Below are 25,477 nucleotides of genomic sequence, written 5' to 3'. Positions count from 1 at the left end.
AAAGATGTGTAAAAATGCCAATCACACCAGACTGTCAGATGCAAAAGTAACAACCACTCAGTTCCATCCAGCTGCTCAAGTGATACTAACTGCCGGGATTGACCAGTCCATCTCACTCTTTCAGGTACGATTCCCAGTTCTATCAGTACATTGACCAGCAATACCATAACCTTGCACTCGGTGCCCTTTCACATTGCAACATGATGTGAGTGAGCACAGCTGACGGTGGGCATGTGTGGCCCACGGCGCGGGTGGACGCGGTCTGTTGTGAGCCAAACTGACTCAGACGAGCCAATATTCATTCCACTTCAGGTGGATGGAAAGACAAACCCGAAGATTCAGAGTATTCACCTGGAACGGTTTCCTGTGTACAAAGCTCGCTTCAGCGCAGATGGAGAGCAGGTTATTGCCACAGGCTTGCAAAACAAGATGTTCTACGTGTACGATATGATGGCTGGGAAGGTGGTTCCTGTCCACAATATCCGAGGTGAGAATTTCTGCCCATCTGAAAATATTGTTATCAGAACATCCAGACCCCCGCTGAGCAAACAGCAAGAATTATCACACGTTAACAATCCGAAGCCACTGTTAATCTTTGAACCTTTGAAGCTGGTATCTTTACAGAAGCCCTTTGGCAACTGGAAGTGTGTGCTTTAAATCAGAGAGAAGGGGAAACTACGTAGTACACGGGAAGTTTATTTCATTTCATTACGTTTTTAAAAAACAAATGAATTTAGAGTACCAATGATTTTTTTCCAATTAAGAGGGAATTTAACGTGACCAATCCACCTACCCTGCACATCATTGGGTTGTGGGGTGGAACTCGCGCAGACACGGGGAGAATGTGCAAACTGCACATGGACAGAGACCCAGAGCCGGGATCGAACCCGGGTCTTCAGTGCCGTGAGGCAGCAGGGCTAACCCTCAAAGGAAGTTTAATTGTGGAGTGAACACCGACAGGTTTTGAAAGTGATGTTTGAAGAAAAAGAGTGCAGCAGAAAGGCAAAGTGGATTGAGAGGAGAATTCCAAAGAACACAGGTGTGCTCAGTAAGAGATTGGCCTCAGATGGAGCAGGGGGAGAGGATGAGAGCAGTGAACCAATGGGGGTTGCGTTGAAAATGCAGAAAAGAATACATTTCAGAAGAAATTAGATATGGAAAGAATGAGAATTATCTGCTGCATCATTCCAACACAAGGGTATGTGAGTTACACCGAGCTCTGAGTAACACCGAGCTCTGAGTTACACCGAGCTCTGAGTTACACCGAGCTCTGAGTTACACCGAGCTCTGAGTTACACCGAGCTCTGAGTTACACCGAGCTCTGAGTAACACCGAGCTCTGAGTAACACCGAGCTCTGAGTAACACCGAGCTCTGAGTAACACCGAGCTCTGAGTAACACCGAGCTCTGAGTAACACCGAGCTCTGAGTAACACCGAGCTCTGAGTAACACCGAGCTCTGAGTAACACCGAGCTCTGAGTAACACCGAGCTCTGAGTAACACCGAGCTCTGAGTAACACCGAGCTCTGAGTAACACCGAGCTCTGAGTAACACCGAGCTCTGAGTAACACCGAGCTCTGAGTAACACCGAGCTCTGAGTAACACCGAGCTCTGAGTAACACCGAGCTCTGAGTAACACCGAGCTCTGAGTAACACCGAGCTCTGAGTAACACCGAGCTCTGAGTAACACCGAGCTCTGAGTAACACCGAGCTCTGAGTAACACCGAGCTCTGAGTAACACCGAGCTCTGAGTAACACCGAGCTCTGAGTAACACCGAGCTCTGAGTAACACCGAGCTCTGAGTAACACCGAGCTCTGAGTAACACCGAGCTCTGAGTAACACCGAGCTCTGAGTAACACCGAGCTCTGAGTAACACCGAGCTCTGAGTAACACCGAGCTCTGAGTAACACCGAGCTCTGAGTAACACCGAGCTCTGAGTAACACCGAGCTCTGAGTAACACCGAGCTCTGAGTAACACCGAGCTCTGAGTTACACCGAGCTCTGAGTTACACCGAGCTCTGAGTTACACCGAGCTCTGAGTTACACCGAGCTCTGAGTTACACCGAGCTCTGAGTTACACCGAGCTCTGAGTTACACCGAGCTCTGAGTTACACCGAGCTCTGAGTAACACCGAGCTCTGAGTAACACCGAGCTCTGAGTAACACCGAGCTCTGAGTAACACCGAGCTCTGAGTAACACCGAGCTCTGAGTAACACCGAGCTCTGAGTAACACCGAGCTCTGAGTAACACCGAGCTCTGAGTAACACCGAGCTCTGAGTAACACCGAGCTCTGAGTAACACCGAGCTCTGAGTAACACCGAGCTCTGAGTAACACCGAGCTCTGAGTAACACCGAGCTCTGAGTAACACCGAGCTCTGAGTAACACCGAGCTCTGAGTAACACCGAGCTCTGAGTTACACCGAGCTCTGAGTTACACCGAGCTCTGAGTTACACCGAGCTCTGAGTTACACCGAGCTCTGAGTAACACCGAGCTCTGAGTAACACCGAGCTCTGAGTAACACCGAGCTCTGAGTAACACCGAGCTCTGAGTAACACCGAGCTCTGAGTAACACCGAGCTCTGAGTAACACCGAGCTCTGAGTAACACCGAGCTCTGAGTAACACCGAGCTCTGAGTAACACCGAGCTCTGAGTAACACCGAGCTCTGAGTAACACCGAGCTCTGAGTAACACCGAGCTCTGAGTAACACCGAGCTCTGAGTAACACCGAGCTCTGAGTAACACCGAGCTCTGAGTAACACCGAGCTCTGAGTAACACCGAGCTCTGAGTAACACCGAGCTCTGAGTAACACCGAGCTCTGAGTAACACCGAGCTCTGAGTAACACCGAGCTCTGAGTAACACCGAGCTCTGAGTAACACCGAGCTCTGAGTAACACCGAGCTCTGAGTAACACCGAGCTCTGAGTAACACCGAGCTCTGAGTAACACCGAGCTCTGAGTAACACCGAGCTCTGAGTAACACCGAGCTCTGAGTAACACCGAGCTCTGAGTAACACCGAGCTCTGAGTAACACCGAGCTCTGAGTAACACCGAGCTCTGAGTAACACCGAGCTCTGAGTAACACCGAGCTCTGAGTAACACCGAGCTCTGAGTAACACCGAGCTCTGAGTAACACCGAGCTCTGAGTAACACCGAGCTCTGAGTAACACCGAGCTCTGAGTAACACCGAGCTCTGAGTAACACCGAGCTCTGAGTAACACCGAGCTCTGAGTAACACCGAGCTCTGAGTAACACCGAGCTCTGAGTAACACCGAGCTCTGAGTAACACCGAGCTCTGAGTAACACCGAGCTCTGAGTAACACCGAGCTCTGAGTAACACCGAGCTCTGAGTAACACCGAGCTCTGAGTAACACCGAGCTCTGAGTAACACCGAGCTCTGAGTAACACCGAGCTCTGAGTAACACCGAGCTCTGAGTAACACCGAGCTCTGAGTAACACCGAGCTCTGAGTAACACCGAGCTCTGAGTAACACCGAGCTCTGAGTAACACCGAGCTCTGAGTAACACCGAGCTCTGAGTAACACCGAGCTCTGAGTAACACCGAGCTCTGAGAAACACCGAGCTCTGAGTAACACCGAGCTCTGAGTAACACCGAGCTCTGAGTAACACCGAGCTCTGAGTAACACCGAGCTCTGAGTAACACCGAGCTCTGAGTAACACCGAGCTCTGAGTAACACCGAGCTCTGAGTAACACCGAGCTCTGAGTAACACCGAGCTCTGAGTAACACCGAGCTCTGAGTAACACCGAGCTCTGAGTAACACCGAGCCCTGAGTAACACCGAGCCCTGAGTAACACCGAGCCCTGAGTAACACCGAGCCCTGAGTAACACCGAGACCTGAGTAACACCGAGACCTGAGTAACACCGAGCCCTGAGTAACACCGAGCCCTGAGTAACACCGAGCCCTGAGTAACACCGAGCCCTGAGTAACACCGAGCCCTGAGTAACACCGAGCCCTGAGTAACACCGAGCCCTGAGTAACACCGAGCCCTGAGTAACACCGAGCCCTGAGTAACACCGAGCCCTGAGTAACACCGAGCCCTGAGTAACACCGAGCCCTGAGTAACACCGAGCTCTGAGTAACACCGAGCTCTGAGTAACACCGAGCTCTGAGTAACACCGAGCTCTGAGTAACACCGAGCTCTGAGTAACACCGAGCTCTGAGTAACACCGAGCTCTGAGTAACACCGAGCTCTGAGTAACACCGAGCTCTGAGTAACACCGAGCTCTGAGTAACACCGAGCTCTGAGTAACACCGAGCTCTGAGTAACACCGAGCTCTGAGTAACACCGAGCTCTGAGTAACACCGAGCTCTGAGTAACACCGAGCTCTGAGTAACACCGAGCTCTGAGTAACACCGAGCTCTGAGTAACACCGAGCTCTGAGTAACACCGAGCTCTGAGTAACACCGAGCTCTGAGTAACACCGAGCTCTGAGTAACACCGAGCTCTGAGTAACACCGAGCTCTGAGTAACACCGAGCTCTGAGTTACACCGAGCTCTGAGTTACACCGAGCTCTGAGTAACACCGAGCTCTGAGTAACACCGAGCTCTGAGTAACACCGAGCTCTGAGTAACACCGAGCTCTGAGTAACACCGAGCTCTGAGTAACACCGAGCTCTGAGTAACACCGAGCTCTGAGTAACACCGAGCTCTGAGTAACACCGAGCTCTGAGTAACACCGAGCTATGTGAGTAAGACCGAGCTATGTGAGTAAGACCGAGCTATGTGAGTAAGACCGAGCTATGTGAGTAAGACCGAGCTATGTGAGTAAGACCAAGCTATGTGAGTAAGACCAAGTTCTTGTGAGTAAGACCAAGTTCTTGTGAGTAATACTGAGCTTTGTGAGTAATTATGAGCTCTGAGTAATAGTGAGTGAGCTCTGAGTAATAGTGAGTGAGCTCAGTAATACGGAGTGAGCTCTGAGTAATACGGAGTGAGCTCTGAGTAATAGTGAGTGAGCTCTGAGTAATAGTGAGTGAGCTCTGAGTACTAGTGAGTGAGCTCTGAGTACTAGTGAGTGAGCTCTGAGTAATACGGAGTGAGCTCTGAGTAATACGGAGTGAGCTCTGAGTAATACGGAGTGAGCTCTGAGTAATACGGAGTGAGCTCTGAGTAATACGGAGTGAGCTCTGAGCAATACGGAGTGAGCTCTGAGCAATACGGAGTGAGCTCTGAGCAATACGGAGTGAGCTCTGAGCAATACGGAGTGAGCTCTGAGCAATACGGAGTGAGCTCTGAGCAATACGGAGTGAGCTCTGAGCAATACGGAGTGAGCTCCGTAATACGGAGTGAGCTCTGAGTAATACGGAGTGAGCACTGAGTAATACGGAGTGAGCTCTGAGTAATACGGAGTGAGCTCTGAGTAATACGGAGTGAGCTCTGAGTAATACGGAGTGAGCTCTGAGTAATACGGAGTGTGCTCTGAGTAATACGGAGTGTGCTCTGAGTAATACGGAGTGTGCTCTGAGTAATACGGAGTGAGCTCTGAGTAATACGGAGTGAGCTCTGAGTAATACGGAGTGAGCTCTGAGTAATAGTGAGTGAGCTCTGTGGGTAATAGTGAGTGAGCTCTGAGTAATACGGAGTGAGCTCTGAGTAATACGGAGTGAGCTCAGTAATACGGAGTGAGCTCAGTAATACGGAGTGAGCTCAGTAATACGGAGTGAGCTCAGTAATACGGAGTGAGCTCAGGGTAATACGGAGTGAGCTCAGGGTAATACGGAGTGAGCTCTGAGTAATACGGAGTGAGCTCTGAGTAATACGGAGTGAGCTCTGAGTAATACGGAGTGAGCTCTGAGTAATACGGAGTGAGCTCTGAGTAATAGTGAGTGAGCTCTGTGAGTAATAGTGAGTGAGCTCTGTGAGTAATAGTGAGTGAGCTCTGTGAGTAATAGTGAGTGAGCTCTGTGAGTAATAGTGAGTGAGCTCTGGGTAATAGCGAGTGAACTCTGAGTAATAGGAATGAGATCTGAGTAATAGTGAGTGCAGTTAGCTAGGAAGGACCTAAAGAGAGAGCTAAGAAGAGCCTGGAGGGGACATGAGAAGTCTTTGGCAGGTAGGATCGAGGATAACCCTAAAGCTTTCTATAGATAGGTCAGGAATAAAAGAATGACTAGGGTAAGAGTAGGGTCAGTCAAGGACAGTAGTGGGAAGTTGTGCTTGGAGTCCGAGGAGATAGGAGAGGTGCTAAATGAATATTTTTCGTCAGTACTCACACAGGAAAAAAACAATGTTGTTGAGGAGAATACTGAGATTCAGGCTACTAGACTAGAAGGGCTTGAAGTTCATAAGGAGGAGGTGTTAACAATTCTGGAAAGGGTGAAAATAGATAAGTCCCCTGGGCCGGATGGGATTTATCCTAGGATTCTTTGGGAAGCTAGGGAGGAGATTGCTGAGCCTTTGGCTTTGATCTTTAAGTCATCTTTGTCAACAGGAATAGTGCCAGAAGGCTGGAGGATAGCAAATGTTGTCCCCTTGTTCAAGAAGGGGAGTAGAGACAACCCCGGTAACTATAGACCAGTGAGCCTTACTTCTGTTGTGGGCAAAATCTTGGAACGGTTTTTAAGAGATAGGGTGTATAATCATCTGGAATGGAAAAATTTGATTAGACATAGTCAACACGGTTTCGTGAAGGGTATGTCGTGCCTCACAAACCTTATTGAGTTCTTTGAGAAGGTGACCAAACAGGTGGATGGGGGTAAAGCAGTTGATGTGGTGTATATGGATTTCAGTAAAGCGTTTGATAAGGTTCCCCACGGTAGGCTACTGCAGAAAATACGGAAGCATGGGATTCAGGGAGATTTAGCAGTTTGGATCAGAAATTGGCTAGCTGGAAGACGACAAAGGGTGGTGGTTAATTGGAAATGTTCAGACTGGAGTCCAGTTACTAGTGGTGTACCACAAGGATCTGTTTTGGGGCCACTGCTGTTTGTCATTTTTATAAATGACCTGGAGGGCGTAGAAGGATGGGTGAGTAAATTTGCAGATGACACTCAAGTTGGTGGAGTTGTGGACAGTGCGGAAGGATGTTACAAGTTACAGAGGGACATAGATAAGCTGCAGCGCTGGGCTGAGAGGTGGCAAATGGAGCTTAATCCAGAAAAGTGTGAGATGATTCATTTTGGAAGGAATAACAGGAAGACTGAGTACTGGGCTAATGGTAAGATTCTTGTCAGTGTGGATGAGCAGAGAGATCTCGGTGTCCATGTACATAGATCCCTGAAAGTTGCCACCCAGGTTGAGAGGGTTGTTAAGAAGGCGTTACGGTGTGTTAGCTTTTATTGGTAGAGGGATTGAGTTTCGGAGCCATGAGGTCATGTTGCAGCTGTACAAAACTTTGGTGCGGCTGCATTTGGAGTATTGCTTGCAATTCTGGTCACCGCATTATAGAAAGGATGTGGAAGCGTTGGAAAGGGTGCAGAGGAGATTTACCAGAATGTGTCTGGTATGGAGGGAAGATCTTATGAGGAAAGGCTGAGGGACTTGAGGCTGTTTTCGTTAGAGAGAAGAAGGTTAAGAGGTGACTTAATTGAGGCATACAAGATGATCAGAGGATTGGATAGGGTGGACAGTGAGAGCCTTTTTCCTCGGATGGTGATGTCTAGCACGAGGGGACATAGCTTTAAATTGAGGGGAGATAGATATAAGACAGATGTCAGAGGTAGGTTCTTTACTCAGAGTAGTAAGGGCGTGGAATGCACTGCCTGTAACAGTAGTGGACTCGCCAACACTAAAGGTATTCAAATGGTCATTGGATAGACATATGGACGATAAGGGAATAGTGTAGATGGGCTTTAGAGTGGTTTCACAGGTCGGCGCAACATCGAGGCCGAAAGGCCTGCACTGCGCTGTAATGTTCTATGTATGTTGATTTTGTACCCTGGCTGGCTGCTTTTCCCGGATTCCTGTGCATGCTTTACTCTGCCATTAAACCTCTTTGCTGTTTGGATTTGTAGGGCTAAGAGAATGGAAAATTACCAAGTTTGAAGTTTCACCAGATGGCTTGTTTCTGCTCCTCATTGGGACCTCAGGGTATCTGCACCTTCTCTCCATGAAGGTAAGTTGCAAAGGATCAACTCTGTAATCTACTGGGACTGTGTAACACTGAGTCTAGTATAAGTGTGGCTACGATGACACTGTTTTAGTCACTAACTTCAGTAGAAAGCAGCAGATTGCATTTCTGTCGCCCTTTTAACTGAATAAAACATCTCCAGGCACTTCACAGAAGTGTTGAAGAACAACATTTGATTCCAGACTATGTAAAGAGATAAAAGCTTGGTTAAAGAGATAAGCTTTAAGAAACATCTAAAAGGAAGAAAGCAGTAGAGAAACGGAGCGAGGTTTAGGGAGGGAACCACAGAGCTCAGGTCCCAGCAGCTGAAGGCACGGCTGCCAGTGGTGGAGTGATTAAAATCAGAATTGCTCAAGATATCAGAATTGGGGGCAGCCGTGGTTAGCACTGCTGTCACACGGCGCCGAGGTCCCAGGTTCCATCCCGGCTCTGGGCCACTGTCCGTGTGGAGTTTGCACTTTCTCCCCGTGTTTTTGTGGGTTTCATCCCCACAACCCAAAGATGTGCAGGGTAGGTGGATTGGCCACGCTAAATTGCCCCTTAATTTGAAAAAAATGAATTGGACACTCTAAATTTCTATATTAAAAAAAGAATTGGAAGAGTGTAGAGATCTCGGGATAAACTTACAGACAAACAAATTTAACGTGTAATTTTGCTTAAAGTTTCAAGCCGGTGTTAAATTTTGCAGTCTTTCCTCTTCACCAAAATTTGGATACCTGTTGTATCAGACGTGTCTCGTCTGGGTGGAGCTTCTGGACATTTGTCCATCAGTTAATTTGGAGCAGGACTTTGACTTCATCAGCGAGATCGCTGAGATTCTAGACTCTGACATTCTGCTACTTAATCTCTCAATTTTATTAAGAAGGGCAGCACGGTGGCACAGTGGTTAGCACTGCTGCCTCACAGCGCCGAGGTCCCAGGTTCGATCCCGGCTCTGGGTCACTGTCCGTATGGAGTTTATTCATTCTTCCCGTGTTTTGCGTGGGTTTTGCCCCCACAACCCAAAGATGTGCAGGCTAGGTGGATTGGCCATGCTAAATTGCCCCTTAATCAGAAAAAATTAATTGGTTACTCTAAATTTTGAAAAAAGTTCACAAGAAGGTTAAAGTTCACATGTGTACACCATGTGAATACTGAGATTATGTGCCCCGTATCACTGAGAAAACTCGCTACTGACAGGCCAAGTTAATTAGCTTTCAGCATTGCCGTGTTCATTATGCAGGTGGTTATCTAGATGAAATTGCAGTGTTATTACTTTGCTCTGAAAATTGCAGGTCATCTGTCACATCAGATATGTGTCACCTGGGAATTAGCACAGCTTAAATTTTTCATGCCCACACAGATTAGATTGGGAATGACTGCTGGAGTTGGTTCTGTATTCATGCTGAGGGTGAGGATATGATTGTGTGGTCGCCTTGTCCTTTCTTATTCAATATGCAGCGCACATTCTGAACCTGTGACACTGCAGGCCGTGCCTTACTGGTAGTCTGGCACCAGCCACGAGAGGAGGCCAGAAGCTGGCGTTCCCCCCCAACCCCGCTCCCACCCCCACCCCCTCCCACACAACCGCAGAATTTCCCCTGAAGGGCGAGGTTGAGGTTCTGAACGCTTGGTTCCCCAGGTGGATGCCTTTACCACTTTGTGTCGCAGAAGGAATCTGAACTTTGTCTCCGAGTTCAGAGGCGTGTCAGGCAGGTACTGGCTGCTCGGAAATGTTGTGGTCTCTTCCCTCTACTTCCCAGCAAATGTTACACGTGTTAGGAAATAGATGTAATTTAAAGTAATTTATATTTGTATTCATGTGTGTTAGGAATAAGGTATAGCTTTAAGTTTGAACTTAATTTATATTTCTGCAGTTGAGAAGAATTTCAGTTTTAGTTTCACATTAAAAGGGTTTTATAACTAAGGCACGGCATGGTGGCGCAGTGGTTAGCACTGCAGCCTCACAGCTCCAGGGTCCCGGGTTCAATTCCGGTCTCAGTTGACTGCCTGTGCAGAGTCTGCACGTTCTCCCCGTGTCTGCGTGGGTTTCCTCCGGGTGCTCCGGTTTCCTCCCACAGTCCAGAGATGTACAGGTTAGGTGGATTGGCCATTATCAATTGTCCAAAGGATGGGACAGGATAGTTTACCTAGGTAGGGTGCTCTTTCAGAGGGTCGGTGCTGAGTCGTTGGGCCGAATGGCCTCCAATCTGCACTGTAGGGATTCTATGAAGAGTGAGGAGCAAAGAGAGACTCCAAAAAAGACAAGTGATGTGGGATTGTGATAAACCAGAGATCGAAGGCGACCCAGAGGCTGATTACACCGAACGCAGCCTGTGAAGCAGTGGTGAACACCGCTGGGTATCTGGGGGATTGTGTGGAAAGGAAGCTAATTGGATATGACCACCCAGGGGAGGAACGTCGAAACAACAAGTTGAAACCCTGGAGGTGGATCCTTAGTGACGAAATCCGAGATAAAGTGTTGTTTGGGAGAAGATGTCCAGGTGTATTCTTCGAGAGAGGATGGAAACCCTCTTTGAAAAGCTGCGTTTTAGGGAAACCAGTTGGGTCACAGTGTGACAAGTGTCTGTCGGAATTGATGAGAAATCTGTAGAAGCAGTTCGGGTGGTATCCTGTCACTTCAGTGTTGGGTGTCTGACCACACAGTTTGCCTATTGGTGTGTAGCCAGTATAAGATAAAGTTTGTAACTTGTGATATCCTTAACATCTGTACATATCTGTAAAGGTATTGTTGGGTGACAAAGTAGTATATTTTGTTAAAAAGTTCAGTCAGCTGACTCCTGTGACTGTTCAGTAGTTGCTTTCAGATGGGATTGTAAGTGGGTCTTTTCTTCCCTACCCCAAGCTCACACTAGGGATCGGTTCTTTTTTGTGTGTTGTTGTGACCTGTGCATTCACCCACTGAGTTACCAGCTGCACCAATTTTGTACGTCAGTAAATGTTTCTGTTCAATTGATGGCCCAATATGTAATGCCAGAAAATTCTAAATGTCTGTCCATGTTCCTACTGCAGACTAAAGAATTTGTGGGTAGTATGAAAGTCAATGGACAGGCAATCGCAGCCAGCTTCACTCCTGATGGGAGTATGATCTACACAAACTCCGGTAAGCAGATACTATGCTCTGGATTTAGTAAGAGGCTAGGGTGGGGCATAGGGGGGGAACTGGAAGGTCAGTAACAGACTAGGGGGTCAAACTGGGGTGTTTGGTATTGCAATGGTTAACCTCTTTACTAATTAAGCAATTAAGAGATATGAAGGTTGTTTTATTAAAAATAGAAGGGTTGTCCTTTAATCTGAGAATATTGTACATGTGGAAACATTTGTGGTTTGCTGTTTCCGACATAATTTACAATATTCAGAGATGACAAATTGGCCATTTGAGTGTTGTGCTGTAATTATGCAGCGCGAACCATTGATCCCATTGAATGGTGAAACAGGCTCGAGGGCCGAATGTCCTACCCCTGTTCCAATATTGTATCCCTTACCACCCCACCCCCATGTCTGCAGTTATACTCGCATTCTTTTCCCAGTGGGAAAGCTCATTCCTGGTATGATGCCAACACTAAAACTCACCTGTTATTGAACAATTGCTCAAACAAGAGTTGTTCTTGGACTTCAATGATCTTTTTATCGGAACCGTCTTCCTTCTCGGAAGTATCAGAAGATATGTAGAGCCCTGTAAATGTGGCCAATTTATTGAACTTTAATGAAAGAGTGCTCTGGCTGAGCTGGTCCAGTAGCCACCATTAACACTGATGGTTGGTTGGCCCCTCAACATTATAGCATTTGTCTTTGGCTCCTAGTTCTATTGGCTGGAACAGGCCCGAATTTCTAGTCAATGTTTTAATGCCATACTTTGTGCTCTTGTTCTAGATGAAGGGGAGGTTTACATTTGGGACGTGAAGAGTAGGAAGTGTCTGACCAGGTTCATTGATGAAGGCTGCTTGAGAGGGACGTGTATTGCCGTGTCTCGGAATGGACAGTATGTAGCTTGTGGGTAGGTGAAGCTTTGTGTCTCTATTCCCAACAGTATTTTGACAGTAAAACAAGAACGCAGTTGATATCTTTCCATATCTGCCAGTCTTTATCTTTCCAAGGTTTTCACAGTGTCCTCCATGGATTCTCTGTCAGGCACCCCTGATGATTCAGTTTCTCCAGAGCTTGGCTAAGGGTCATCGTAACTGATTCCTGAAATAAGGGTATTGCAACTGATCCCAATAATAGTGGGCATCGTAACCGACCCAAGTAATCGTCATCTTTAGCAATCACTCACTAACACGAACGATTGACCACTTAAGAAACTCCATGTTATTGGTCATGGGTTCTGTATGTTCTTCCATGGCTAATGATCCCGATCCTACAGCAGCATCTTTGACCGCACGTTCGGCATGTGTATTCGGGAGATGAGATGGGTCCTTGGATTTAGGATTACTGGTATTCTTTTCTCAGGCTCCTCTTTCAGGCCTCCTCTTGCCATCGGGTATCCTCAAAGAAACATGTCTCTTCAATAGTAGATCTCTTCTGAGCAAGGCTCTCCCAGGCATTGTCGCCTATGCTGTTGGTCATTGACTTCGGGAAGCAAAGTACTGTACACACCCCTGTCTGCATCAACGGGGCTGAGGTGGAGCTGACAGCTTCAAATTCCTAGGGGTGCACATCACCAACAATCTGTCCTGGTCCACCCACGTCGACACTACGACCAAGAAAGCACAACAGCGCCTATACTTCCTCAGGAAACTTAAGGAAATTCGGCATGTCCACATTGACTCTTACCAACTTTTACAGTTGCACCAGAAAAAGCAACCTATCTGGTAGCTGAGGACTTTGAGATCTGACGGACCTGTCCCCATTACCTCTCGCTGATTGTGGCAGGGCTAGTCTGTGTGTGGGGTGGGCTGGTTTCCTTTAGGTAGACACCTGGAGCAGGACACCTTTTAACGTGGGTGTGCCGTTGCACATCAGCAGACACATGGTCCAGTTCCAGTGGCAAGGGAACCTCGTGCCTGGGGATCTCCCTCCTGCTGCAGCCTTCATCCACCATCGCAGCCCTTTATACCATTCGAGTATCTTCCGCCTGATTCGCCGTTGACGACTTGTTTCGGATTGCACGTTGTCTGGTTCCTCCCCTCCGACCTTGTCGCCATGGGCAACCCTGACAGGAGCTGAAGACTCGCGGCAAGGTGGTAATCCAAGGAAAGGACCTTCGTAAATGGGGACATGAGGGATTGAACCAGGTTTGTGCAACAATGTCTGCATTTACTTGCTGTGTCACTGTGGGAGCTCAGCTTCACTTCCTTAGACACTCCAGGTGATGACACTTCCTCCCCATCTCCTTGGTAATTGTCCATTTAAATAGTTTTTAAAATCTATTTAAAACAGATCAGAAGTATTTATTCTGAATGCTAGCAGTGAATTGCTATTTGAGCTCCGAAGCGCACACTGACAATTTGTGTCGAGAGATTTTGAGTTCTCTCTGCTCCATACCCTGGCCAGATACAAACCATTTAACAGATTTGATGCTAAGCTTTTTCAACAGGATCAGAAAATAGCACCTTAATCCCCCGTTAATCCATGGTGGATCCATTACTTTGTGCTTATTGCTTTCAGACCTTAATAGTGGGGTTACCTGTGAGAGGATTACGATACAACCGTCTCATTAGAGTTACTGGGCAGGGCTGGGCCATTCTCGCTTCCTGTTACTGCCCCATGTGCAGTATGAGCTGGGATTTAATATTAATTTTACTGTCCTTAATCAGCTTATTCTAACTCTCTGCAGTTCCGTGGCTTCCTTTAATTTATTTCCAAGATAAATATCACTACCTCACCAACCTTCAACCCTCTATCACAGGCCTTGTGTAAAGTGAGTGATTACAGTACTTGCCCTTTTAATTAAAGGTTGCATGCGACTGCAGTTAGAAATCAATGACCTTCAGCTCTGCTTATTAAACATGGAGAGCCACAAGTGTTCACATTTGATGGTGAAGGTAAGGGACCATCTCTACTCACCACGTTTTCCCCACTTTGAGTTCAATTTGAGTTCTCTCTCCTTTTGCCTTACTTTACTAAAAAAAACATGCATCATTTTTATGTGCTGCAAATCAGCTTAAACTAATAAAAATTCAAGTCTGCACTCCACAGACCCGGTAAGTACATTCTCACAGGTCAGAAATGTGACTGGATTTGATTGGGAAAATAATGGGATTTAAGGATGAATCCAGGGTGTGAATCAGTTCCCAGGAGGTGTGTTCAGTGTGATTAGTCTGTCTCACCCCAAGACCATAAGACATAGGAGCAGAAGTAAGGCCATTCGGCCCATCGAGTCCACTCCACCATTCAATCATGGCTGATTTCAACTCCATTTACCCGCTCTCTCTCCATAGCCCTTAATTCCTCGAGAAATCAAGAACTTATCAACTTCTGTCTTAAAGACACTCAACGTCCCGGTCTCCACCGCCCTCTGTGGCAATGAATTCCACAGACCCACCACTCTCTGGCTGAAGACATTTCTCCTCATCTCTGTTCTAAAGTGACTCCCTTTTATTCTAAGGCTGTGCCCCCGGGTCCTAGTCTCCCCTGCTAATGGAAACAACTTCCCTGCGTCCACACTATCTAAGCCATTCATTATCTTGTAAGTTTCTATTAGATCTCCCCTCAACCTCCTAAACTCCAATGAATATAATCCCAGGATCCTCCGACGTTCCCATCGCCATTCCTATGTTGCAAATGCCTCTTTGAACATAACAATGGTCAGGAGCTCATTATATAGGTGGGCCACTGGGAAACGTCCTCTTACAGGTTAACCCCACTATTAAGGTCTGAAAGCAGTAAGCACAAAGTCATGGATCCACCATGGATTAATGGGGGATTAAGGTGCTATTTTCTGATGCTGTTGAAAAAGCTTAGCATCAAATCTGTTGAGTGGTTTGTATCTGGCCAGGGTATGGATCAAAGAGAACTCAAAATCTCTCGACACATTGTCACTGGAATTCCCAAAACCTGGAGTGGGCCGGAGCTCAAGTTGCATTTCACTGCTGGGATTCAGAATAAATATGTTTGATCTTTTTCAGTATATTTTAAAACTGTTTAAATTTACAATTACTAAGGAGATGAGGAGGAAGTATTATCACCTGGAGTGTCTAAGGGAGGTGAGCTCAGCTCCCACAGTGACACAGCAAGTAAATGCAGACATTGTTACACAGGCCTGATTCAATCCCTCATGTTGCTCTTACCAGGATCTGTTATAATACCCTTTATTACTGGGATCAGTTCCAAACGCCCTTATTTCAAGGGCTATGATGGCCCTCTGGATAACCTGAATGTCGGTGAGTGCAAATGCACGTCCTGCAAACGTGCCTGCTCTCCAGCATCCCCTGAGGGAGATGGCATTGCAGGTGGTGCCATCTTTAGAGTGTAGCCGTTCCAGCTCATGGGGAACTCTTTGAGTCGTCTTATGTTGCCATTTTAAAAAATAAAGTTAGAGTACCCAATTCTTATTTTCCCTCCAATTAAGGGGCAATTTAGCGTGGCCAACCCACCTACCCTGCACATCTTTGGGTTGTGGGGGTGAGACCCACGCAGACACGGGGAGAATGTGCAAACTCCACCCGGGCAGTGACCCGGGGCCAGGATCGAACCCGGGTCCTCGGTGCCGTGAGGCAGCAGTGCTAACCACTGCGCCACCGTGCGGCCCATTCTCATGATGGCCTAATAACATTCCTTCCTCAACTCTCACTCCCTAAGTAGTCCCTCGAAGCAAGGAGAATGCTTGCCACAGTGCCCGTGGCAACAGTTTGCTGGTGGAGTATTTTAACATACGCTGTAGCTACTACTACGTTCTGGCTGACCAGGGAACTCTTCTCTTACTACTTGCCATCCAAAATATTGGAAGGATTTAAAGGTCGTTAATCAACCTGTTTTGCCACCTTCCATGATCATCAGGTTCAGGCGAGGGACTTGAACCCAGAGCTTGCAGTCAGGGGTAGGGGGGCAAGCCAGTGTATAACAAGACCTTCCTCTACCCTCAGCTAACAAGTTCCCCAGGCTATCCATCACTGAGGACTTACCTGCTCTCCTGTCTTCATTTGTTGTAGACTAGTTGATCAAGATTGTTCACTGGATTAGTTAACAACTCCATTATTATTAAATCATACGACTATCAGAAGGTTGAGCAGGCTCAAAGGACCTCATCCTTCTCCTCTGGTTTTATTAGTTTATAGGGCCGTTAGTGCGTGGAATTCTCTTCCCCGGAAAATGGTGGAGGCTGGGTCTGTACATTTATTCAAGGCTGAGTTACACAGATTTTTATGAGGCAAGGGAGCCGAGGGTTATTGAGAGGGGGGTGGGGGGGCAGGAGAGTGGTGCCGAGATCACAGCCAGATCTTCTGGAATGCTGGAGCAGTCTTGAAGGGCCGAATGGCTATTCCTCTGTTTCTAGATGGATTGTGGTCTTCATCGAGTGCTTCCTAGTGAACAGTGAAAAGAAGCTTTGTGTGCATCGAGTACGTTTAATGAGGTTGACTATGGAACCGTGGCAATTCATTGTACGTGAAGTGTTTCATTGTCTTCTGAGAGATGTGATAAGTTGCTTCATAAATGCAGACTGGTTGCATCTTTCTATCCCAATGCTCTGGCACTGTTATTCCTTCTAAATGTCTTGCTATTTAGTAGAAAGTTACATTTCACTTTGCTTTTACTGGCAGGTCAAGTTCTGGAATTGTGAACGTTTATACCCGCGATGCCTGTCTGCACCAGACTAACCCTAAACCTGTGAAAGCCATCAAGAACCTGGTTACTGCAACAACGTCACTGGCCTTTAACCCAACAACAGAGATGTTGGCAATTGCTTCAAAAGCCGCAGATGATGCGGTCAAGATGGTAGGTGGTGTTTCCAGACAATGTCCAGAGTAGAGGACAGTATTCTCAATTCGTTCTGAAGCAATGACATTAAAGTAACTGTATTTCCCCCTCCCTAACCAGTAACTGAGACCCATCAGTTGGGGCAGCACGGTAGCATTGTGGATAGCACAATTGCTTCACAGCTCCAGGGACCCAGGTTAAATTCCGGCTTGGGTCACTGTCTGTGCGGAGTCTGCACTTTCTCCCCGTGTGTGCGTGGGTTTCCTCCGGGTGCTCCGGTTTCCTTCCACAGTCCAAAGATGTGCAGGGTAGGTGGATTGGCCATGATAAATTGCCCTTAGTGTCCAAAATTGCCCTTAGTGTTGGGTGGGGTTACTGGGTTATGGGGACAGGGTGGAGGTGTTGACCTTGGGTAGGGTGCTCTTTCCAAGAGCCGGTGCAGACTCGATACCTTCTCCCCATTCGCCACCCAATAATAATATATCCCAGGCTCGGCAAAGCCAAGCTCCCTGACTGCCGATCCCTCTCCAGGACTGGTTTCTGAATCATGGCTACCATGCCCGCCCTTTGGGGCTACCTACCCCCACAAAGAACGTTTTCGGCAAAAAAAAGGATAACCGTTAGAATAGAAACAAAAACCATAGCAGAATGTTCACCGTTACAGATTGAACTCGGCCTGCCAGAGATAGAGGAAGGCGGGGTAGCATGGTGGCACAGGGTTAGCACTGCCGCCTCACGGCGCCGAGGTCCCAGGTTCCATCCTGGCTCTGGGTCACTGCCTGTGTGGAGTTTGCACATTCTCCCCGTGTTTGCGTGGGTCTCATCCCCACAACCCAAAGATGTGCAGGGTAGGTGGATTGGCCACGCTAAATTGCCCCTTAATTGGGAAACAGTATCAGAGCATCAGTGTACAGCGACACTCTATTCCCCCCCACTATCCCCCTCCACCTATCCAAATTCCTCACAGCAATGTCCAAAGGCTCAATCGCCAACGTGAACATGAGAGGGAATGTAGGGACCTCTGTCTCGATCTCCTGCGCAGCTGGAAGTATTTTGAGCTCACATTATTCATACGGACGCTGGCCCTAGTTTCCTTATATAGAAGCTTAACCCACGACACAAACCTGGGCCCTATCGCAAACCACTCCAATACCGTGAACAGTTAGCTCCACTCGACCCAATCGAAGGCCGTCTCTGCATCCAATGCCACAATAACCTCCTATTCCCCCATTTCCGATGGGGACAAAATCGCATTCGGCAGGCGCCACAGGTTAGAAAGTAACCGCCTACCCTTTATGAACCCTGTTTGATCCTCCCCAACAACCTGAGGAAGACACTGCATCCAACCTGAGCGCCAGCACCGTCGGCAAAACCTTTGCATCCAGATTCAGTGAAGAGATCAGCCGTTACGACCCCCTCCCCCAACAGCTTTGCAAACATTGTCGAAATGTACTCAGTTGGCCTCGGGCCCTCCACCTCCTCGGGCAGCCCCAAGATCCTTAAATTCTGTCGCCGGGACCCATTTTTCAGGTCCTCAACCTTTGCTCTCCGGCCCTGTTCCTGTCCTCCAGTGTTAGCAGCTCAGCTTCCAGCGAAGCCAGCTGGTCAGTGTGCCTCGACAGTAATGCCTCCACCGCTTCAACACCTTCCACACTGTCTCCGACTTCCTTCCAAGTGCCTCCTTTATCGGGGCCAGTGAGTCTTCCACCGACTGCTTAAAACTCTCCGCATTTCCCTCCCATGCCTTTCAGAGGGTTTGCTGAACTGCCGTTCAAATTCAGCCGCCATCAGCTCCTCCAATGTATCCACTGTAGTAGGAGTGGCCCCAACCGGCGAGCCTGCCCCCAACATCTTCCCTCCCACTGCCCTCTGCACTGTGTGAGACTGCCGGCAGACTAGTGATCACACCTCTCCCCCAATAGCCCTTCTTTGGTTCTTAGATGTCCTTTAAGCACCAACTCTCACTTAGGACGAGTTTCCATACAAATGTTTCCCAAAAAGCAGGTAAGTATGGCCAAAACCCGGGAGCTACCTACCCAACGTGCGACCTCCTCCTACATGTCGCCGCCGGAAGTCCGCCGCATGTATTCTTAAAGCAACTGTGCGGCAAACGGGCTTAGCACAATAAAGAAACCGTTAGAAATGGCAGCACGGTGGCGCAAAGTTAGCCCTGCTGCCTCGCGGCGCCGAGGTCCCAGGTTCGATCCCGGCTCTGGGTCACTGTCCGTATGGAGTTTGCACATTCTCCCCGTGTTTGCGTGGGTTTCACCCCCACAACCCAAAGATGTGCAGGATAGGTGGATTGGCCACTCTAAAATTGCCCCTTAATTGGGGAAAAAAACATGAATTGGCTACTCTAAGAAAACATTAGAGGGGTCATTAATTGGCATTCCAGTCAAACCCAACCCTTTTTCACACACACATTTCCTGGAAAGGTAGTGGTCCGTAATCCTGCCAGATTCCTCTCCATCCTTTCGTCCCCCTACTGCTGGGGTCAGTTATAGCACTCCCACCATCACTGAGATGAGAATAATTAATGCCACAGATCAGAAACCCAAGCTGCAACCTTCCCGGTTGATATGGAGGAAGATTCAGCTCCTCCAGCCTGTCCTGACATTAAATTATACCTGATCCGAATCCTAACTCCATGATCCTGCTTTTCTCTCGTATCCCGAGAAACGTTTATCCAACAGATATCTAGCAATCACCATTTTGAAATTTATTACCCCCCCCCCCCAAACTCTGAACAGGTTTTTTTTCGGGCAGATATAAATATAAAATCGCTTATTGTCACAAGTAGGCTTCAATGAAGTTACTGTGGGTGAAGTGCTTCGTGACATCACCCCTGAACAGCCTGGATCATCATGCAGCTGAATTGAAGTAGCTTCTCTCTTCGTGCTCGTGAATCGTTGAATCGTCTAAAGCGCTTTATTAAATCACGGCTTCATCTGTTATACTTGAGGAACACGAGCCTGAATTCCATGCTGGACAGTTCGGACACCAGCGGAACTATTGTTACAGTGTGCTGTGTCCTTGTTAAACAAACCAGTCTGACAAAGCGGGAGTTGCTGAGCTGAAGCCTTTTTCATCTCTGTCCATTTTCTTTGATTGATGGAGCCTTTCAATATTCTGCTACATTAGCATTGTCAAGTGAAGTGAAGGACTGACTTACACACGAGTTAATTTTTAATCAGCTATGGTAGTCTGCCTTCAGTCAAACAGAATCCTCGTGACCTCATTGCTATTCAGCTGGCTCTCTCACTGCTCGAGATCGTTTGTTACACAATGCTGCTCGATAGAGGGAAAATAGAACATTCAGGGATAGAACTGAAAATGCAGCTGGAGCTTTTTAATCTAATGTTGTGGGTTCCAAGGTGCTTCTATATGGAGTGAGGAGGGTCTGTTTCCACCCCGTGTTTAGCAGCTGTTTATGTCTAGAATCTTCTCTGTTAGCTAGATTTGCCTCTTCCCTCGGTTAAGGTGGTTAGAGGCTGTGGGATCTCCGTGATTAAAGAAGACAGCCATTTCCAAGTCCTTGCACGCCCAAGCAACTCTGGGACTCGAATGATATGCTTAACCCATCAACATGCAGACAAACCGAGAAATGCAAAATAATCTATCCACGTCTAAAAATCTGTCCATGCCAGCACGTGTCTGTAACTGGTGCCTCAAAGAAACAACAAATCAGATCTGAATGCAGAGGAACCCTATCGAAGCGATTGAATCAGAGAGGAAGCTAGATTCTGGAATCGGAGGAAACTCCGGTGGAGGAGCTTAAGGGCAAGTGGGAATATGAGCAAGGAGGAGAGATAGAGGCGGGTCTGTGGGCGGATGCCCTAAGCAGGGTTAATACAACCTCACATGTGCCAGGCTTAGCCCGATACAATTCAAAGTAGTCCACTGGGCACACATGACAGTGGCTAGGATCAGCACGTTTTTTTGGGGTAGAGGACAGAGGTGCGCGGGAAGCCCAGCAAATCATGTCCACATGTTTTGGGCATGCCTGAAGCTTCGAGGGTTTTGGCAGGGTTTCGCTAAGGCAATGTCCATGGTGCTAAAAACACGGGTGGTGCCGAGTCCGGAGGTCGCGATCCTTGGAGAGTCGGAAGAGCCGGGAGTTCAGGGGGCGAAAGAGGCCATCGTCCTGGCCTTTGCCTCCCTGGGAGCCCGAGTGTGGAGACCTGGGTTAGTGACATGGCTGCGTTTCTCAGTCTCGAGAAAATAAAGTTTGCCTTAAGAGGAACCGGAGGAAACCCACGCAGGCACGGGGAGAACGCACAAAGTGTAACCCAAGCGGGAATCGAACCCGTGTCCCTGGCACTGTGAAGCAACAGTGCTAACCACTGCCAATGTGCCGCCCATATTCCAATTAAGGAAACCAATGTACTTCAAAGACTATTCTAAATAAAGTTAACAATCAGGTTTAGTTGCTTTTCTCTGTGCAAAGACCTTTTCGAGAACCTTCCAGGAACCCGCTGAAGCCCCGTCTTTGTCAGACTAAAATCCTATAGCAAGCTGCAAAAGTGCAGACAGACCGGGCTCCACCCATTAATTACAACATTCTTCTGTCTCCTTTAAGGTATCCCATGACCTGTTTATCCAAAACTAAACATCATCCCTTATACATAATCTGCATCTCTGGGATCATGGAACCCCGACAGTGCAGAAAGAGGCCATTCAGCCCATCAAGTCTGCAGCGACCCGCCAAAAGAGCTCCCTAACAATGCCCAAGCCCTATCCCCGTAACTCCACCTAACTTTTTGGACACCAAGGGGAATTTAGCATGGCCAATCCACCTAACCACATCTTTGGATTGTGGGAGGAAGGATCCTCCAACATCAAAACCATGTTCCATTAACCGTCAATCTGTAAGCAAGTAAATGGTTAAAATAAATGATTACCTAACTTTTACAACTCCTTAATCATAGCTTTAGCACACTTACTGTCTGCATGTACCTTAAACATTTTTTAAAATAACGTTACTGCAGCAACTATAATATATAACAATTTGCTTCATTCATTGCAAGTGGTAGTTAGTTCACAGCTGACTGAAGGAGGAAGCAATTTCCCAAACAAGCGACAGATCATGTTAAACATAGCGCCATGCCAACAACTCAAACTCATCAAACACATTCAAGATCTGTCTCTACTTGTGCGCAACTCCCCAGGGTCTCGGCCTGTATCACATAAAATCAGACACCACAGTCGCAGGGTGCGGAACTCTGGCTATAGGAGCTGCATTGTATTCAGCATGTCCAGGGTTTCAGACTCCTGCAAATATTCAGCGTTTATCTGTTCAGCAGCACAGCGGATAGTATTTGAACCCCAGTATGTTATTTTTACCAATCATTCTTCCTCTCCTCCAGATCCATATCCCGTCATTCACAGCATTTTCCAATTTCCCAGTGGCTGGCAAGAAGATCATTCACCTGGCACAGGAAATGGATTTCTCTCCCAGGAGTGGATTCTTCTCCATAGCCACAAACCGAGGACAAGCCTTGTTGTACAGGTGTGTTGAACGTACAGCTCACAACATAGATCAAGGCCATTTGAAGGGCTGAATGGCCTACTCCACCTATGTTTGTCAATTCCATCTGGACATTTTGTAACTGTTTTTTGAGTTGTGCAATAGTCCTTGATTCAGGCGCATTCCTCGAGGAGTGGATGACTTGGATGTTAAGCCAGTGGCCCTTGCCCTGTCTGTTAATCTGCTCTCATTGGCGAGCTGGATGTTTCTGTCCCTTTAGCTGCTGGGTTGTGCTGCAGTTTGCCACATGGAGCTTCTGGCCAGCTGCCTGTTCCCCCTCTGGGTCTGTCCAGGTAATGTTATCAGATCCTGCCTCGTGTGATGTCCATGCTCGGGAGCTGCAAACAGGAGTTACCAAAGAGCAAATGAGATCCGGAATCCTGGCTATTCCACTCCCTTCACAGCCCTGACCCCCGTACTTGTCGTGTTGGGTGTTCCGCTATACAGACGAACCAACACGGTTGTAGATGGTACAACTCTGTTTTATTATTCTTGATAACAACATCTGTAAACTTATGACTGTGGTTCATAATTTACCCGTTAACCTGTGGACCCAGCCCTATCACTATCTTAGAGAGGCACTCAGCACATGGTGAATGTCTGAGTGGCTTGCTGTGAGCTCTGTGCCCTGAGCTATCTCCTGCTGGAATGAGCGGGAAGTGTCGTATTCCCCGTTTTATAGTGCGTGTGCTCTCACTGGTGATTGGCTGTGATGTTGCGTGTGTGTTGATTGGTCTGTTGATCTGTCCATCAGTGTGTGTGTGATTGCACCGTGATATGTTTATCTGAATATCATGACAGTACTGTCACCCCACCGGAGGAGTTTTAAGTTTTATTTTCCTTTCGACCCGTTTCTCCCTCTGTTTGTTTCTCTTTCTGTGTTTTTAATCATCTGTCTTTCAGTATCTCTCTCTCTCTGTTTATTTATCTATATCTCTCTGCATATTATTTCTGCTGCTTCGTCCCTGCCTCTATATTTATTACTCTTCATCCACATGCGTCCATCAGTCTTTACCTCACTCCCATCGACGGAAATCCCTTTCTCTCTCTCCACCTCTCTTTGTCTTTCATTATTCCTCTATTTCCTGCACATTTCTTTCCCTCTATTTACTCCATACCCCTGAATCCCAGGAACAATAAGGATCAGTGCCACCGGAACAGCATTGGTGAATTAGTGAATGTGGTTTGTGTAGTTGATTTTACAACAGTCTGTAAAGGAGTAGCGATGGTGCTAGTTTCCACCATTAGATGTATAATTTCACTCGTCAACTGGTACATATAATGCAGGTTGTAAGTTTTTTTCAAACAAAGCTCTTTGCCTCCAATCATGTCTTTCCTGACACAAGGGTGCTCCATATCACAATGTGTGATCTTTCGATTACCAATCAGAGACCGAAATACCTGCAATGTGAAGATTGGGTCCTCTGCCTCAACTTTCCTCTCTCAGTAAAACCATGAGAAGACGGCGAACAAGCTACCTGATTAAAGGATGAAATGTGTCCACACCCAATGCACCATTGATGTTTGTCCATACAGTGTGAGCTAATTGTTTGTGAATTTGCTGTTTATTGAAGTGAGGAGGGTTTTGCACTGGGAAATGACCCTCCCAGCTGTGATGAGGCACAGCACAGTTTGATCCAAAGTGTTCCCAGGAGTATGCCTCTGGTGTACCACTGTGACAATGCCCCATTTCACACACCATGACCTCTCACAACCTGCTCCTAATCGGCAAGCTGCATCGATCCTTGATGACTTGTGTTGTAACTGCGGCCCAGACTCCCGGTCCCTTCACTCCTCTTTCCAAGTTAAATGTTCAGTGGATGAAGCTAAATGGTCAGTGGACTTAAATTTCACTAATGTGTGAAAGAAGATCTGTTGTTCTAAAATTTCCAGAAAGTTACTGTTCTTTGAAATATTTACGGTTGTTCAACTCAATTCCCAAATGATTTGCTCTCTTCCTAGGGTGAAGCACTATGCTGACTTCTAATTGGAGACTTTGGTGAGTGGATTGGCGTCTGTATTTCCTATTGTTGCTACCATGCGGTGTGCGCGGGCGGGGTGGTGTGCGCGGGCGGGCGGGGGTAGTGGGCGGGGTGGTGCGGTGCGTGCGGGCTAACGTCTGCATGCAGGAGGCTCTGTGCGGCTCTTTGTGTGGGCTGGGGGTGTATCTGGTCACTAAATGCCAGCCTTGCCTGCAATACCCACATCCTGAGAATGAATAGCAAGGAAAGAGTGCAAAGACTCATTGTTACTTCATTGCCGGTTGACAGTATGTCACCAATCCCAGCTCTGGACAGGGAGAGGTGCTCACAGAGAACCTGACTCCGAGACTCCCTGTTTTCCCAATCTGCACTCCCTCTCAGGATGGCTCCTCATGCAGGAGCGTTGAATTTGCAGCTTTTCTTAAACCAACTGGGCAATAAATTGTGGGGTTCATCGCCCTCAATTCCAATTGCCACGATCACCAACATCAGGCCAAAACCTAAACTTGGAAACAAAACCCCTCCCAACCATACAGACACAAAAGACAGATCATACAGCACAGAACGAGACATTTGGCCCATCATGCCTGTGCTAGGTCACTGCCTGCCCTTCACCCAGAACACGTAAATCTTTCCTTTTCGAGAATTTATCCAATTCCATTTTGAATTTTGTTGATTGAATCAGGCAGCGCATTCGGCATCTGAACAACTCATTAAACTGCACAGTCTCAAAGCCACGTACATATCCTCCTGTACATGTTGATGGTAAATGAGCTATCTGCTGAAATTGTTTCTTGTTTTTTTAGAAGAAGAAAAATTTCTACTTTGGACTTTAAGCTTTCCTGGCAGTCCCTCGGATACAACCATCGCTTTTTACATGGCACTGTAAATTGAAGAGAACAATCTCATCATTCGGATCACCCTGTAAAGGGGCAGCTGAGGGCTCAGTCTGTGAAGAATGCTGAATATTTTATAAAGAAATGGAACCGTTTGTTTCTGTGAAATAAATTGACAGAGTGTGA

At 47.4% G+C, this 25,477-nt stretch overlaps 1 protein-coding gene across 1 annotated transcript; it reads left to right on the top strand.

Annotated features, from left to right (window-relative positions):
• On the top strand, positions 1-25,477 carry LOC140395718 (U3 small nucleolar RNA-associated protein 18 homolog). The gene is made up of 9 exons (XM_072483837.1): positions 1-124; positions 313-487; positions 7,975-8,075; positions 11,103-11,193; positions 11,964-12,087; positions 16,790-16,964; positions 22,313-22,455; positions 24,436-24,472; positions 25,262-25,477. The coding sequence occupies exons 1-8, from the start codon at positions 5-7 to the stop codon at positions 24,458-24,460; spliced, it is 954 nt and encodes a 317-aa protein (XP_072339938.1). The 5' UTR covers positions 1-4; the 3' UTR covers positions 24,461-24,472; positions 25,262-25,477.

The sequence above is a fragment of the Scyliorhinus torazame genome, chromosome 18 (genome assembly GCF_047496885.1).
Source record: "Scyliorhinus torazame isolate Kashiwa2021f chromosome 18, sScyTor2.1, whole genome shotgun sequence".
NCBI classification, from domain to species: domain Eukaryota; kingdom Metazoa; phylum Chordata; class Chondrichthyes; order Carcharhiniformes; family Scyliorhinidae; genus Scyliorhinus; species Scyliorhinus torazame.
Note: the sequence above shows the minus strand (reverse complement) of the source record. Positions and strands in the feature narration are given on the sequence as shown.

Excerpts from the sequence above, each read along its gene's own strand:
- LOC140395718 (XM_072483837.1), top strand. The coding sequence starts at position 5 with ATGTGTAAAAATGCCAATCACACCAGACTGTCAGATGCAAAAGTAACA. Across the intron at positions 8,076-11,102 it reads TGCACCTTCTCTCCATGAAG|ACTAAAGAATTTGTGGGTAG; the intron begins GTAAGTTGCAAA and ends TTCCTACTGCAG. Across the intron at positions 11,194-11,963 it reads TATGATCTACACAAACTCCG|ATGAAGGGGAGGTTTACATT; the intron begins GTAAGCAGATAC and ends CTCTTGTTCTAG.